Source organism: Numida meleagris, chromosome 1, assembly GCF_002078875.1.
Source record: "Numida meleagris isolate 19003 breed g44 Domestic line chromosome 1, NumMel1.0, whole genome shotgun sequence".
Taxonomy (NCBI): Eukaryota; Metazoa; Chordata; class Aves; order Galliformes; family Numididae; genus Numida; species Numida meleagris.
Genome location: NC_034409.1, coordinates 1356046 through 1370346, shown reverse-complemented (window position 1 = coordinate 1370346; position 14301 = coordinate 1356046). Strand labels below are relative to the sequence as shown.

At 45.3% G+C, this 14301-nt stretch overlaps 1 protein-coding gene across 1 annotated transcript in view; it reads left to right on the top strand.

Moving 5' to 3' along the window:
- Positions 5811–14301, top strand: part of NET1 (neuroepithelial cell transforming 1) — a 51985-nt gene continuing 43494 nt past the window's right edge. Inside the window, exon 1 of the mRNA XM_021384264.1 lies at positions 5811–5935. Coding sequence (XP_021239939.1) covers positions 5811–5935 — 125 coding nt within the window. The remainder of the gene's footprint in view (positions 5936–14301) is intronic.

Below are 14301 nucleotides of genomic sequence, written 5' to 3'. Positions count from 1 at the left end.
AAATAAAACCCTGGCAGACCCATCCCTATTCTGTGAGACAGCTCAATTGGAGTGGAACTGCATATTTCAGCAGAGCACGCTTCCAGCAGAATTCCCCCAACCAGCTCTGCCTCGGAGCTATTCCCATAACCCAGGGTGGAGAAAGCACCCTCTATTTGTGTCTGCACAGCTGTGCTTCTCTTCTGCATTCCCTAAAGCAGATAGCAACCAGCTGTGGGGTAGGGGCTTCTTTGTGGTGGAGCTGGGCTGTAGCAAGAACATATTCTTATTTATTCTCTAGTTGCAAAGGGTTATTTATACTCTTCTTTCTTCCTTTAATTGCATTAAAAGTAACAAGGTAAATGCTTTAAAGAAAAGCTTTCTTCTAAAGTAAATTGGAGAAAGATGGACTTCTATTCTTTAATGAGTTTCAGAGAGGCAAAGGTCTGCCTCTTGGTGCCCTGCTCCCAGTCATACCCATGAGCAGCTGATTAGAGACATGCAGAGGGCATGGAAAAGGCATATAACATCCCCTGTACTCTCCCTGCTGATTTTAATTCAGCTCAGGGACTTTCCGAACCGCATGTGGTTTCCACGTACTCAACAACCCTCAATGCATTTCCCTGCCATCAGTTTGTCTCGTGCCCTTGAATGTTGTCCAATGTTAGCATCAGCTCATGGGCACTTTTACTTTCAATTTGTTCTGCAGGACTCCAAGAAACCAACTTCCTGCATTCCCCTGGCTGTAAAGCTGAAACCATCTCATCCCTCAAGAGCATGTGCACATTCCTTGATGAAAGGTTATGTATTTTCCTCTGCCAATGGTGAGACTTTATCTGGTTCTGCAGAATATCCTAGCAGCTCTCTGCCATCTTAATAGCTGACCCAACTGCCAGTCTTGCAAGTTTTTGGTTTAAAACATATGAAGACTTGAACCGGACTCCTTATTGTTCACTAGGCTGTTATTGTTAATGCTATGAAACTGCATTGATTCACTTCTTCCTTGACCCTCATAGAATCATTAATGTTGGAAAAGATCACTAAGATCATCTAATTGGGGTTATTGGTGGTAGGTGGATTGTTGGACTGGATGATCTTGTAGATCTTTTCCAACCTAGGTAATTCTATGATTCTATGATTCTATGATAATCCAACCATCGACCCATCCCCACCATGCCCATTAAACCATGTCCCTCAGTGCCTCATCTACCCTTTTCTTGAACACCTCCCTCAACAAGAGTCATCTGGGAGATACCTTGACTTCCCACAGGAAGGTAGAGGTGGAAAACCAAAGAATCATAGAATATCCTGAGTTGGAAGGGACCCATAAGGATCATCGAGTTCAACTCCAAGATCAAGGAAAGCTCAAAAGTCATCTAAGAACTCAGCATTAGTTCTTCTCTTTGTGTTCAATTTCAGAGCTCCCAGCACTGCCTTTAGTGGGATGGAAAACTGAAGCTTTGCATCAAGAGTTTTGGAAGAATTAAATGTCACCATTAATTTGAATTATTGGGATTAATTTGAATGCTCATTATCCAGAGATCTGTTGCATGCTGGAGAAGATGTGTAGACACATTTGATTGTCTAGAGTTGGACTCAATCATCCTTATGGGCCCCTTCCAACTTAGGATCTTTTATGATTCTATGATTCCACTGTTCTTGGCAGTATGGAATCTTCCCATTTCTGCAAGCATCTCCACTCTTTTTTGGGAGAGGACTGTGAGAGGTGGTGTTGAAAACAAATTCACAACAGTGTCAAAAGGGCATTGTAACATTGTGGTTGAAGACCTGTTCCCCTGCTGTGCAAAGTTTTGAGCAAGAGTCCTTCCCATTGCCGCAGACAAAGCCAACACATGATTGACATTTCTGATTACTTGCAGTTCATGGGGTTTTTCTAATGGTCTTAAATCTCTGACAATGATAAATGCTGTCATTGAGCCCATGTAAACAACTGGTTTGAAGATGTAAAAGCAAAATATTTTTTCCTTTGTTTTCTGAAAGATGGAATGCATTGTAATAACACACGCAAGGGCTGCACTGTTATTAAAACTGTTTTTTTTTACATTGGCCAGCTCATTGGATGAGGCAATACACAAATGAGGCCCAACGATAATGTCTGTAGAAAGAGAATGGAAGAGCAGAGTATCTTGGACTATCCAAATTAATTTACTTAATTTTATTTTCTAAAAAGAATTAATTCTGCATTGTGTGCAACAGTTGGGAAACACATCACTCGAGGCTCACAGCAAAAGCTAGGATGCCTCCTAATCCTTATGGAAGAGCTTTCACACATTGACTGTGTCACTTGGCAGAGTTCCTGCTGTGACTGTGAACTACATGTGTTATTTATCTTAATGTTTGCCGACTACCTGGAACGCAAGGGCAATTTTCCTGTAGCGTTATGGCATTTTTTTTCTACGTTTTTCAAGATGAAAATACAATATATATATCTATATTTTTAATGGCTCTAAATACTGATGGTGACACACACCTTAATCACGTACAGTTTATGGCCTAAGGTTTTATTGCATCATAAATGTTTAAGCTGCTTCAAATCCTGGAGATGACTACTTTCAAAGTAGTGTAAGTGCTTAAATGAGCAGTGTTGCCAAGTGTATAAAGTTCTGAAAAATAACTCAATGCTTTGAATCCTGGAAAAGATTGGTGTCAATGAAGCATGCTTTAATCTTTGTCTAATTAAGTTTGCTTGTTTGAGAACCACAAGTCCTTAATGCATGGGTCACTAATTCCCTGCTTAATCCAAAAAGTCTTTCCCAAACAAGACAGGCTATCCATTTAGATTGGTGTAGTCCCTATTACTCCGTGCTGAGAGCAGGGAGGAGAAAGTCCAGCAGGCAAAAGCCCTCATTTGAGCAAAATATTTCGTGGCCCTGAAGATGAAGCATGGAGGAAAGATAAAAATTAAAATTTCTCCTGGAGCATCACAGGCTTCTGGAAATGCTGTGAAATAGTTTTGCAACCCAACAGCACTTGCTAGCAGGTGGGTGCTGTAGCACTCATGGGACTCTCACCACCCCCTTAGCAAGCCTCTGAGAGGCGTGTTCTATGTGTAAGTAGTCCTATTTGCACACCACTCATGAGATCCTCTGTGGGCATAATCTTCAACCCTAATTTGTCTTTGACATGCACTGGGCTGCCTGAGTGAATCTTCAACAATGTAAAATGCCACAGACAGCACTGGGGATGTGGCCATAAAGCCAGGATGTGGCTTGCAGGAAGGCAGAGATTCTGTCCTGATCTCCTGACTGCCAAGAAAGAGGATGATGTACCAACCTGCATTGAGCTTAATGCCTTGCTTTGAGATAATATCATTATATAGTATTTTAAATCCACCTACACTTATTAAAATTCCAAGCTCTGGTCATTCAGATCCAAGCTGTAGTTCTGCAGTACTCCTGGGAGGCAGGAAAACCTGTCACCTTCCATATATAGCTCCATGCTGACCTTCTTGGAGGACTTGGGGAGCAATAAAGCCATGTCAACTGCAACCTGGACACTAAGCATCTCACCTGAAGATGGGACTATGAAATGATATGTCATAGTATCATAGAGTGGCTTATGTTGGAAGGGACCTTATAGATCATCAAGCTCCAACCTCCCTGCCATGGCTGTTCTCCCCATATTGTCCTTGATTTCACCAAGAGAGCATTGACTCTGCCTGGTGACCCCATCTTTGGATATGCCTTGCACTCATGACCTCCACACCTATAGTTTTAGCAGAAAAAGTATGCCCCAAGCACCTTCCAGATCATGAATGTCTGTGCCAAGTCCTCCAACCAGATGGAAAACTCATTTGATAAGTCCATGGCTTGCTGCCTATTGTGCTGGGGGGATGGATGTGGTTGAGGCCACTGCAGAATGCAAAAATCAGGAGGTCCTGAAAGACCAGGAGCTTTTCAAACCCAGAAACCAGGACTCAGCTGAGGAGAAGAGGTCTCTAGGGTAGCAGACAGAGATTTGGAGAAGGACTGGGAAGAAATGAAAGAATTGGTCTGGTGCATATGAATGCCTACAAGTAATTATAAGCCAATATAAAAGAAATACTGAGTGAGGCAATAAAATTTGCTAAGCTGTTTAGGCTTGGACAAATAAAGAAACTTCACAGTTTTGTTAAGTCTGTACTAGAATAGAATAAGCACAACTAATTCCTTTTGCTTTGGCATGGTATCAGTGCTCAATCTGACTACTCTGGCATACTCTAAGCCTGGTGTATTGCGTGTGCTCACTCTTCCTCCTATCCCAAAGGTACATTTCAAAATAGAAGTACAACTTCTTTCTAAAACCTTCAAATCTTTTCCTCGCATATGGTTATGTTTAACCCTTTGGCAGGCTGCTCTGTTCAGCTTAAAGAAGGGGTATCAACTCTTCTGAATCAAGTTGCAGATCCCACTTCAAAAGTTTGGGTTTGTATTTTAGTACCTCTGAAGAATCCATTTCTGATTCCTGACTAAAAAACAGCCAATGCCTGGCACATATGTGGGGTTTTTAATGGGTTTCAAAGCATTCCATCCAACTGCTGCACAGAAGTTGAGACCGACCTGCACCTGGAATAAACATGATAAACTGCAAAAGGTGGTTCCAGCACAGCACTCTGGGGTGCCAGCATTGTTAAAGGGGGACTTTTTGGCCAAAACTGTCTGGTCCGAAGGCACTCCAGAGGAGATCATTCCAATTTCTAAACAAAGATAAACAGTTATCTCTGGGTCTCATTACGACTGCCACTCCAGGACAGATTCTGCCCCCCATTAACAGCCACTTTTCACAAAGGGGAAGGGCTGAAATGGAGGAAAATTGAGATTTCACCCAAGGAGGACACATTTTCCCATTTGAGCACCTTGCTCAAAACACCACTTAACCCAAAGTGAGGTGGGTGGAAACTCGCAGGTGCATGATAGCTTTCCAAGACAGAATTTGTGGGGGTTTCTAGCCAAGACATCTGTTTTTCTCCAGCACTATCACAATTTAAGACCCCATTTAAAAGTTTACACATCGGTTTCACGCTGGGACACTGCAGTCTTCACCAAAAGGCTGTGGCCTCTGGGATCCCACTCACACCAGCAAGCAGGAGATGAAACCCCCACCTTCCCCCTCCACATGGCTTCACAGAGCCTACCTAACCCACTCATTTTGACTGGGGAGAGAAAAAACCCTAAAAAGTGAGAGGAGAAAGGGGCCAAGGAGGCTGTTCAGTGAGGGCAGCCATTGCCTCAGGCCTCACGCTGAGCTGCATCCCACACTTAAACCACTTCTGTGTGCATTTTGAGGTCGTGTCTGAGGTATAATTTTAACATTTGGGCCTATTTCAGAGGTATATTTTCGAGATTCATGAGGGACACTTATTTTTCCTCTATTCCTCAGGTGATTTCTGCCTTTGGGGTCGACATTGCTGCCTTCCTCGAGACTGTGGGGTGTTGGCTCTGCGTTTTCTGAGGAGAGAAGATGAGGATGGGAAAAGAGGAGGACGGAGGGGCTGGGGGAGGAATGGCTCCGTGCCTCAGTTTCCCCTTTCCTAGGTCCTCCAAGCCGCTTGGTGCAGCGCAGGACACAAGGGGGCGCTGTGCTCAACGGCGGCGACCGTCCTCCCCCCACCGCTCCTCTCACCTCCCCCCTCGCTCGTCCCGCCCCCGCGTCTCCCAGCAACGCACCCCACCCGCCGCGCTGATTGGCTGCCACCTTCACCGCCGCCATTTTCAAACCACCGGTTCGCCGCCGCCGCCGCTGCTGTTTTCGCCGCCGCCATTTTCCGCCGAGCGGAAGCGGTGCGGTGTTGTCCCGTCCCCTCCTCCCGTTCCTCAGCCTGACTTCTCACCATGGAAGCCGAGCCCGTGGGCCAGAAACCCCCTCGGCGGAGAAGGGGCAGGGTCAGTGCTGGGACCAGCGCCAGCCGCTCGCCCCCGGCGGACAGCACCCCCGGTGGGGCCGCGTCCTGCAGCCGGTAGGAGCCGCCATCCCTCCCCGTCCTTCTTGTCAGGGGCCGCGGTTCGTGGTTCTCCCTGGGTCGTGCGCGTACCGTTAAAATGGGTCTCCTACTGTGTTCTTGTCGTATAAAGGGGACGTTTCCTCAGCTCTCGGGGAGCTCTGCCTCTCCTTGTCTGGTTAAAGGGACGCTGCACCCTTCTGTCTAACGGGGAAATTCCCTCCCAACGGCTTCATGGGACCCCTCACAACTTATAAAGCAGGCATTTCTCCCCCCATGCTGCTGCAGGATTTCCCACCGTAGGAGGTGGCTGTGTCCACAGCTTTGTGGGTCCCTGAGTGTCCTGTAGTTGGGCATAGGGCACCCCAGTGCTTCGTTGTATGCTCTAAATTGTGTGTGGGAGGGGGAGACTCCTTAGGCTGTCATGTGTTTTTCTGCCTGTTTCTGTCCCAAAAAAGGGATATTTGACCCTATTTTGGCCCCTGTGTCCCAAACTGCCCAAAGATTTCTGTGCAAATGTTGTTCTCTGCCATCTCTTGTGGGATGCTTGCAGCCCCTATCTGTTTTGAAGAAGAAAGAGAGGGTCTTTGCTCCTCAGGGTGGGTGTTGGTGCAATGTGGGGATGGGGTTTCTCTTTCCTCTCCCTTATCCGTTGTCACACTGCTCCCCCTGTGCCCCTTCATCGCCCGTTTCAGGTACTGATTTCTACAGGGCTCTGGCTGGGGGGAGTGGGTGTTGTTAAGTTCGGAGTTTGGGACTGCTCTGTGGGGTCTGGGTCCTGTGGGGAGAGTTGGGCTGGGATCAATCTCCCTTGGCCATTACCAGTCCTCTTGGAGGGCTTAGCCAAGCCTCCGGGATCTCCTCAAATCGTAACAATAGATCAGCTCTGTCTGTTGGGTATGGAAGGGATCCGGTGTCCTGGCATTTACACTCATTTTTAAATCCCCCTGTGTGCCATCTATTACTATTATTTTAATGTGCTGGACTCAAGAGACCTTTCTCGAGAACACCTTATGAAAGAAGCCATTGTGTCTTAAGTTAACCTGTGGATGATCTTATCTGTGTTGACCCTGATACCTGGATATGTTTATAGGCAGTGGTTGACCTGAGCGACCCAACTCCTGCTGACTTTTATCAGGACAAACCCAGTTTGATCAGCACAGGTTTGTGTTTTTATTGCCCTCAGGGTCAGGAAATGGCTCCTCCAGCTTTGTAGGTGGTGTGGAAAGTGCATTTATGTACAGATTTAGGGGCACTGGGCCTGTGATCTGGATCTTTTCCTCACTGCCCTATTTCTTTGTGCCCATTGCAGGACTGCAGTTCTTTGTAACCCAGCCTGGCAGCTGCTTTTTCACACCTACCTGAGTTGGAGTGGTGAGAAAAGCTCCTGCTTTTCCTGCAGTCCTGTCTGAGCCCTGGGAAGGCAACCCTTGTTTTGAAATCTGTTGAAATTCCTCACAAGTAGTGGGAGTGTGCTCTATTAGGTGATTTAAATGAAAGTGAAGTGAATGTTGGTGTTATTAATGTCAAAATGTTGGTTTTGATAATGGCTGGCTGTAGTAACCGTTGTGTGTTCCAGATGGCAGAATGTCTCAATGAGCCTTAAAAAATGCATGTTTTCATAGAAAACATGCTGCAGTATCATCTTGATGATCAAACTGTAGCTTGTAATTACTACACTTGAAAAACGTAGAATAATTGAAGGCTTCATTGTCTTGGTGAGGTGATGAAACTCGCTGGCTGGCTCTGTTACTGGGATGGTCACACATTCCTTTGTGAGGTTTGTCTGTGTGGAGAGGCCCAGAGAAATTGTGGAGAAACTGGGAAAGGAATTTATGTGGATAAGACATGTATGTATTAAATCTTCATCTTGAGACTCATAGGCAAGATGTTGCTGGCTCTGCACCTACAACGTGGTCATTTGATGTACAGCAACTCATGAAGCTGCTGGCTTAAGAATAATATAAAAGCTTAACAACAAGAAGGGACTTTTGGTAGTCTCCAGTCCAGCCCTTCCTTAAAACAGGGCCGACTACAGATTTAGCTCAAATTGTTCAGACCATTGGCCAGGTGAGATCAGAATCATCCCAAGACAGATGTCAGTGCCTCTAGGGGGTCTGTATTTCAAAGTTTCACTGCGTTTATTGTGCAAACGTATTTTTCTTTACATCTAGTGGATTTTTTCCTTGCTGTGGCTCTTTCCATTCTGCTGTGTGCCCACAAAATATCTGTTTTTTGCTTTCTCTCTACCTATTTTCAGATAGCTAGAGCCATCTTTGCAGTCCCTCTTCATGCAGAGGAAACCCATTCTGCTTTTCTTCATTCATTCTGTGTTTCAACCCTAGCACCTTCTCATTTGGCCTTGGCTCATCGGATGTGTTCTAGTTATTGATGTTCCCTGTACTGGGAGGGCCAAAGCTGGACCTGATCCCTCGGTGGAATCTCACAAATACTGTCATCTCTTGACCTGTTTGCTGTGGTTTTGCTACCCTACTAATGGGAGAGCCAGCCACCTTGCTGCAAAACACTAGTAATGCTATTTAAATTACATTACTTAATCCCTTCAGCTGTGGGGAAGTGGAAAACTAGGAGAGAGCAAAGGAAAAAAAAAAAAAAAGGCATCTGGAACCAGATTTGGGTTTTTTTTACTTTATTTTTGTTTACGTCTTAGCCAAGTTTGTGTCTTATGTCTGAGTGCTCCTGCTACAGGGTTCGATTCTAGAGCTTTCAACCAGTCTAACCTTGACTACCTCCATCCTCTATTGATTTGCCTTAACGCTTGTGCACGCATGCATGAAAAAGCCTTTTGTCTCCAGCCCTGTAACCCGACCCTGGAGGAGGAGTCCTCTGCCCACCAGGCTGATTTTAGTCAAACTTCTCTCCAGGCAAAACCAGAGCTCCGATTGCCTGGGGCCTCTGATTGAAAGTCTACGAATGCATGAAATACATTCAGCAATGTTTGAGGGCGAGGTAATATCCTTTATTAGATGTGTCCCCTTGCACGCACTGCCTTGCTTTTCTCCCCTCAGGCCCTCGCAGATGTGACATTCCCGAGCAGTCTCAAACCTGCTGAGGTTTGTCATAGAATGGCTGGGGTTGGGAGGGACCTCAAGGATCATCAAGTTCCAACTCCCCTGCCACAGGCAGGGTTGTCAACTGCTAGATCGTGTACTAAATCAGTCTGCTCAGGGCCCCATTCATCCTGGCATTGAACTCTTCCAGCAATGGGGGGCATCTGCAGCCTTTCTGGGCAACATGTTCCAGCACCTCACCACCATCTTTTGTAAAAAGCATCAAGTTTTGCTTCCAAAAGAGTTCGTGACCAGAGAGGTGTGAAGGGATGCGGTTTGGACAGAGTATTTGTACGCACCCTTTGTCTGTTGTTTTCCCTTTAGGTCTTTCCCTCCATCAACAATAGAATCATCAAGGTTGGAAAAGACCACTAAGATCATCTAGTCCAACCACAATAGTGCAGTAGTTCTTCCACAATGATGTGAATTGGATTTAAGGTATGAGCAGGGCAGATAATTTCTCTGTTGAACAGAGGGAGAGGAAGATAATGTGCCCAGAGCAGTGCTGAGGTGGGGGAGAGGAACACATTTACCAAGATTTTTTTTTTGCTCTATTGCCAGCTGGTTTCTGACCTGGAATCAGAGTGCAGTGCTAGGGGAGTGTTTCTGTGAACTTCACGTCCTTGGCTCTGACAGTTAAGTGGCAAAGAAATTGCAGATAGGCTTCATGGACGGATAAAAGAAATCTTGTTTGGATTTTTGTTTGCTCTGTAATCCTGTTCCTAACTTCATAGTTTATCTCGTATCGAGGTGAATCCAGGTGAAGCTGACAGCTCAGGGGGCCTGTTATCTCTTCTGAGGTAACACACAGATAAAACAGTGAGTCCTCTGCTGCCCCAGACAGGCTATCTAACCCCAGTTTGCATCTCTCATACCTCTTCTGCCAAGCTGCAAGATCCATGGCTCAGCACCCTGCGGGGAGGAGGCAAGTACCCTCCAACCCCAGGCAAGCCTGGAGTTTGCAAAGTGTTTTTATCTTTGTCCAGATCCTAACTGTTCTGGTATCTAGAAAAACAGTCCATAGCTTTCACATTGCAAAAGCAGCCAGAGGGGGATTGTGCAGGGTTGAAATACTGCTGTGCTGAGCTGCTGAGGACAGAGATGGAATGTAAAAATCATCTAATTTCAGCCCTAACTCACACTCCCCTTCTCTAGTGCCTGCATCTCGTGCTTTGGTAGTACAGAGCCACTGTTATTTGCAGCTGATCCTGTGATCAAATGTGGTTCTGTGGTCAGTTGATCCTTGCTCAGCTTTTGAGGTCCCGGTATTAAAACAAGGACGTGCCACTTGAGACAAACTCTCCGCAGTGGGAAGGGAAAAGATGCATATCCATGTACTTGTAAACACTTTAATTGTAACCATCAGTTCTCAGTAGTTATTCAAATGGGATTAATCCCAATTATCCTGCTGACTTTGGAAGGATTAAGGAAAGGAGTGTTTTTATGTAGATCACATTTAGTGTGGAAGATGGAAAAGCTGCTCAGTTGTCAAGCTGCGTGTCACGTTAAACCCTTGAGGTCTGAAGCAGGCTGGCCAGTGTTGGATCGAGAAAGCAAGGACAAACAGCTGCAGGCAGTGTGGTGAGCGGATGGGACTGGCAGAGCAGCAGGTGTTGGAGACTGACAGCATCAATTTGTGTTTTCTCATGGGTGGTGCAGCTGTGAATCCCTACCAAAGGGGGGCAAATGGGGAGCTGGGTTCCCTGAAAACAGCTCTGTTCCTGCTTCTTCCCTTGCAGCAATCCCACTCGGTGTGGCTGCAGGGTGAACTGTTTTTTTTTTCCTCTATTGAACCAACACCCAAAAAATCATTTGATCGGTGACCGAACCACCTTTCCCTATGGCCATGGGATTGCTGAACTCTGTTGGTAGGGTTCTGACTGCAAGGAGGATGCATTTTTTTTTTTGGTGTCAGCCTGCAGAGGTGTCACGCAAGGCAAGAGCCTTTGCTGCAGCTGCTGTGGGAGCTTTGTTGAGAGATTTCATAGCTGAGATAGGAGCCAAGAGGTTGTCGACTCAGATGGATTTTTAAAGAGGCATCCGAAGCGAGTCCTTTCTGAACAATAAAAAGTCTTAAAATCTGTGATCATCCATTTGTTCTGCACAGTTTGCAGGAAAGTCTTCAGTTGGCTTGTGTTTATTCACTACACATTTAGCCTATTTCATGTCAGTTGTTTGTTGGCCTGTGACCTAATGCCAAGTGTTTTGATGGTGTGATACCTCTTTCCTTTCTTCTTTCTAATTATGGCTTTTCTGCAATGAATGTTTGTTTGCTCTTGATCTCTGTTGTGATTAAAGCCTATATTCCATCAGACTTTCTTGGACTGGCAAAATAATAATGCAGAGTGCAAGACATACACTTTTCTTTCCTATTATCACATCAAAGTTAGCACAAATGGAAACTTTTACTCCGCTGAAGAAGGTAGCGATTAAAATGCATCGCCTGAACGTAATTGGAAGCTACAGTGCAGCTTTCAGAAAATGTCCAGAGGCTCTCATATTACCCCTGCTTTATTCCAAAGCAGACTGTGAATGTCTGGGTTTCAATGTGTTCAGGGCTTGGTATGCAAACATGCAGTCACTTCGGTCAGTTGTGCTTCCACGGGCCTTAAATGCCCAGCTCGTAGGAGATGGGTAATGCTGCACTTGGACAGTAGTAAACAAAAATCAACCACGGTTTGTTTATTTTTCTTGAAGCTTAAGACCTCGCTATTGTTTACTTTGTTACTTCTGTGCCTCTTCTGCTTTCATTTGCACAAGAACTCTACTTTTCAACAGCTGGAAGAGGGCTAGGAACAAAGTATCTCTAAAACTGGGGCTTTGTATTTAAAGTGATAAAATTGCAGCACTGTACTTTTTTTTCCTGTATAGACTAATTTCCAGTGAAATATGTTAGCTTTTTTATAGTTTCCAGCTTTCCCTGCGCTCTGAGTGTCTGTAGGTTTATTAAAATCTGTATGCTGTTCCTGTAGCAATCTTTATTGAAATCCTGACCCTCCTGGACACCAATTAACAGCTGCTGATGCAAGAGTGCTGGTGTTTTTCTGCAAGGAAAAAAAGAAAGTGTGAGCGTACCCGACTGGCCACAGCTCTGTAAGTTTCCTCCTTTTTGTTAGGCCATTCTAAGTCTATTAAAGCACAGGCAGAATGGATATAACCATAGAATCATAGAATGGCCTGGGTTGAAAAGGACCTCAAAGATCATCGAGTTTCAACCCCCCTGCTGAGTGCAGGGTTGCCAACCACCAGCCCAGGCTGCCCAGAGCCACGTCCAGCCTGGCCTTGAATGCCTCCAGAGTCAAGGTATAACAAGCTGAAGTACACGCTGCATGTGCTTTCAGTGGCCTCTGTGCAAATATCTAGGAAATGCTGACAGCACCTGTGGAGCACTCGCCTCCAGTGTGTGCTCCCTGTGCACCTCAGTGCTTGGAGATGCTGGAAATGAAGCTTCTCATAAGGGGAGATGACGTGAGGGCGGAGGGAAGAAGAAAAGACCTGTGAAATCATTCAAAACTTGGCTTTTTTTCTACATCATGACACTTCTGCTTTGCCAAAATACATGGCAAATGCCACCAGCCGGTTATTAAAACCTCGGGTAGCTTTTAGCACTCTCAGCTTCCCTTTATCTGAATGCTGATTGTGGGTAACACCACTCTCTTAATTACTGTGTGCTGATGATAGCCCGACTCGTTATTGTCTTGTAAAACAGAAGTCATGCTACACTTACCAAGTAATTATCTTCGCTCACAAATGATTATCCTCAACATCCATTTGCTTAATCCTAGCTATTACTGCTGCAATTAATATTTTCAGGGCAAGCTCATCGCAGATGCCTCGCAGGATGCTCCCATCAGATAAGTAACTCACAGTGGATGAAGAGATTTTTTGCAGCCCAGACAACTTCAGTCCTACAAATCAAAAGATAAGACTAACATCTCTTCTGTAAACACAGCCCTTTGATGATAAGGAAGATCCCATCGGTGCCTTGGCACCCAGTGAAATAATCTTTTTTCCATGTGCTGAAGGCACTTTTTCCTCAAAAAGAAATGTTCTTAATTCTAAATGTCTCTTCTGGCTGCTCTTGCTTCTGGCCTAATTGTAGGGAAAGGCTGGTGTGAGCCCGCAGAAATGACACAGTTCAATGTGATTGGGAGAAAACCTCATCCTTCTATTTTTTTTTACTTGTGAGTAGTTGCAGTATCCCTTTCCTGGTACCAGAGAGATTAAAATACATGCAAAAGTTTGTAATTTTGGAAAGAGTAAATTTTGTACTTGAATAACAATATGGTAGAGGCTTTGTTTCCACGCAGTGGAATGCAGTAGAGCTTACACAATTTTGGCATGTAAAGATGGTCTTTCCTAAAGGACTGAAATCCAGTGCAAGAGACAGCAGGTAAAGGCAGACAGTGGGGTTTGAAGGGTGGCTTATTGTCTGTACTGCCCTGAAGGGCAGCAGATAGTCTCAGGCTATATTGGGAAATAGCAGATATCAGTTAAGCAAGAACAGGAGGAAGCTGGCAGCTTTCCTTCCAAGTGGTGGTGGGCACAGGTTTATCTGAAGGTAGCAGCAGATGTCTTGTGAGGAGCCTTTAAATGAAGACAAATGCATGTGATGCCACAGAAGAAGAGGAATTCTATAAAGTGAGCTTGAAAGTGCAGAGAACAATGCAGTTAATATGGAGGACTTAATGATCTTAGATGAGAAGAGCCTGTGGGTTAGAGAACAGCTTGCTGTGCAGGAAAAAAGACCTGGCTTTATTAATCTTCTCAACTCCAGAAATGCAGCAGTCCTTTTACTTGCATCTCTACTGGATAAGAAGGGGTTGTAAGAGCTTGAGCTTTAACTGGGAATGTGGATGCTGCTTCAGATCAAAATTGAGGTGCTTTGGCTCTTTCTGTGAAACCAACACGGACCCAAGGTGCAGCTGCTCCAGCTTCCCCCAAAAGCCTTGAAACTGTTGAGCTTGGACTATTCTACCAGCTGCCATTCAGCCATCATTCATTCTCACACGATGGCATGTGGGTTTCCAGGTGGTAGCCGCAAGCCTCATGTCCTTGGTGTGCCTGCTGAACACATCTCAAAAAATCCTTAGGGAAGGCAGTGATCATTGCTTGCCGCTGTTTGCTCCCTGCTTGCATGGTTAAGCAAACTGCTGAAGTGAAGCAAACTGACAGCCTCAATGCTCTTCTGCTCCTCCACTGAAATGGGATTTGAGTGAGTTTAATAGAGTGCTGAGCTTGTCAAGTAGAGGCAAACTTGTTGTTAACCTACCAAATTGCCTGTCACGTGGATAGGCTTCAGTGTGTGGTATT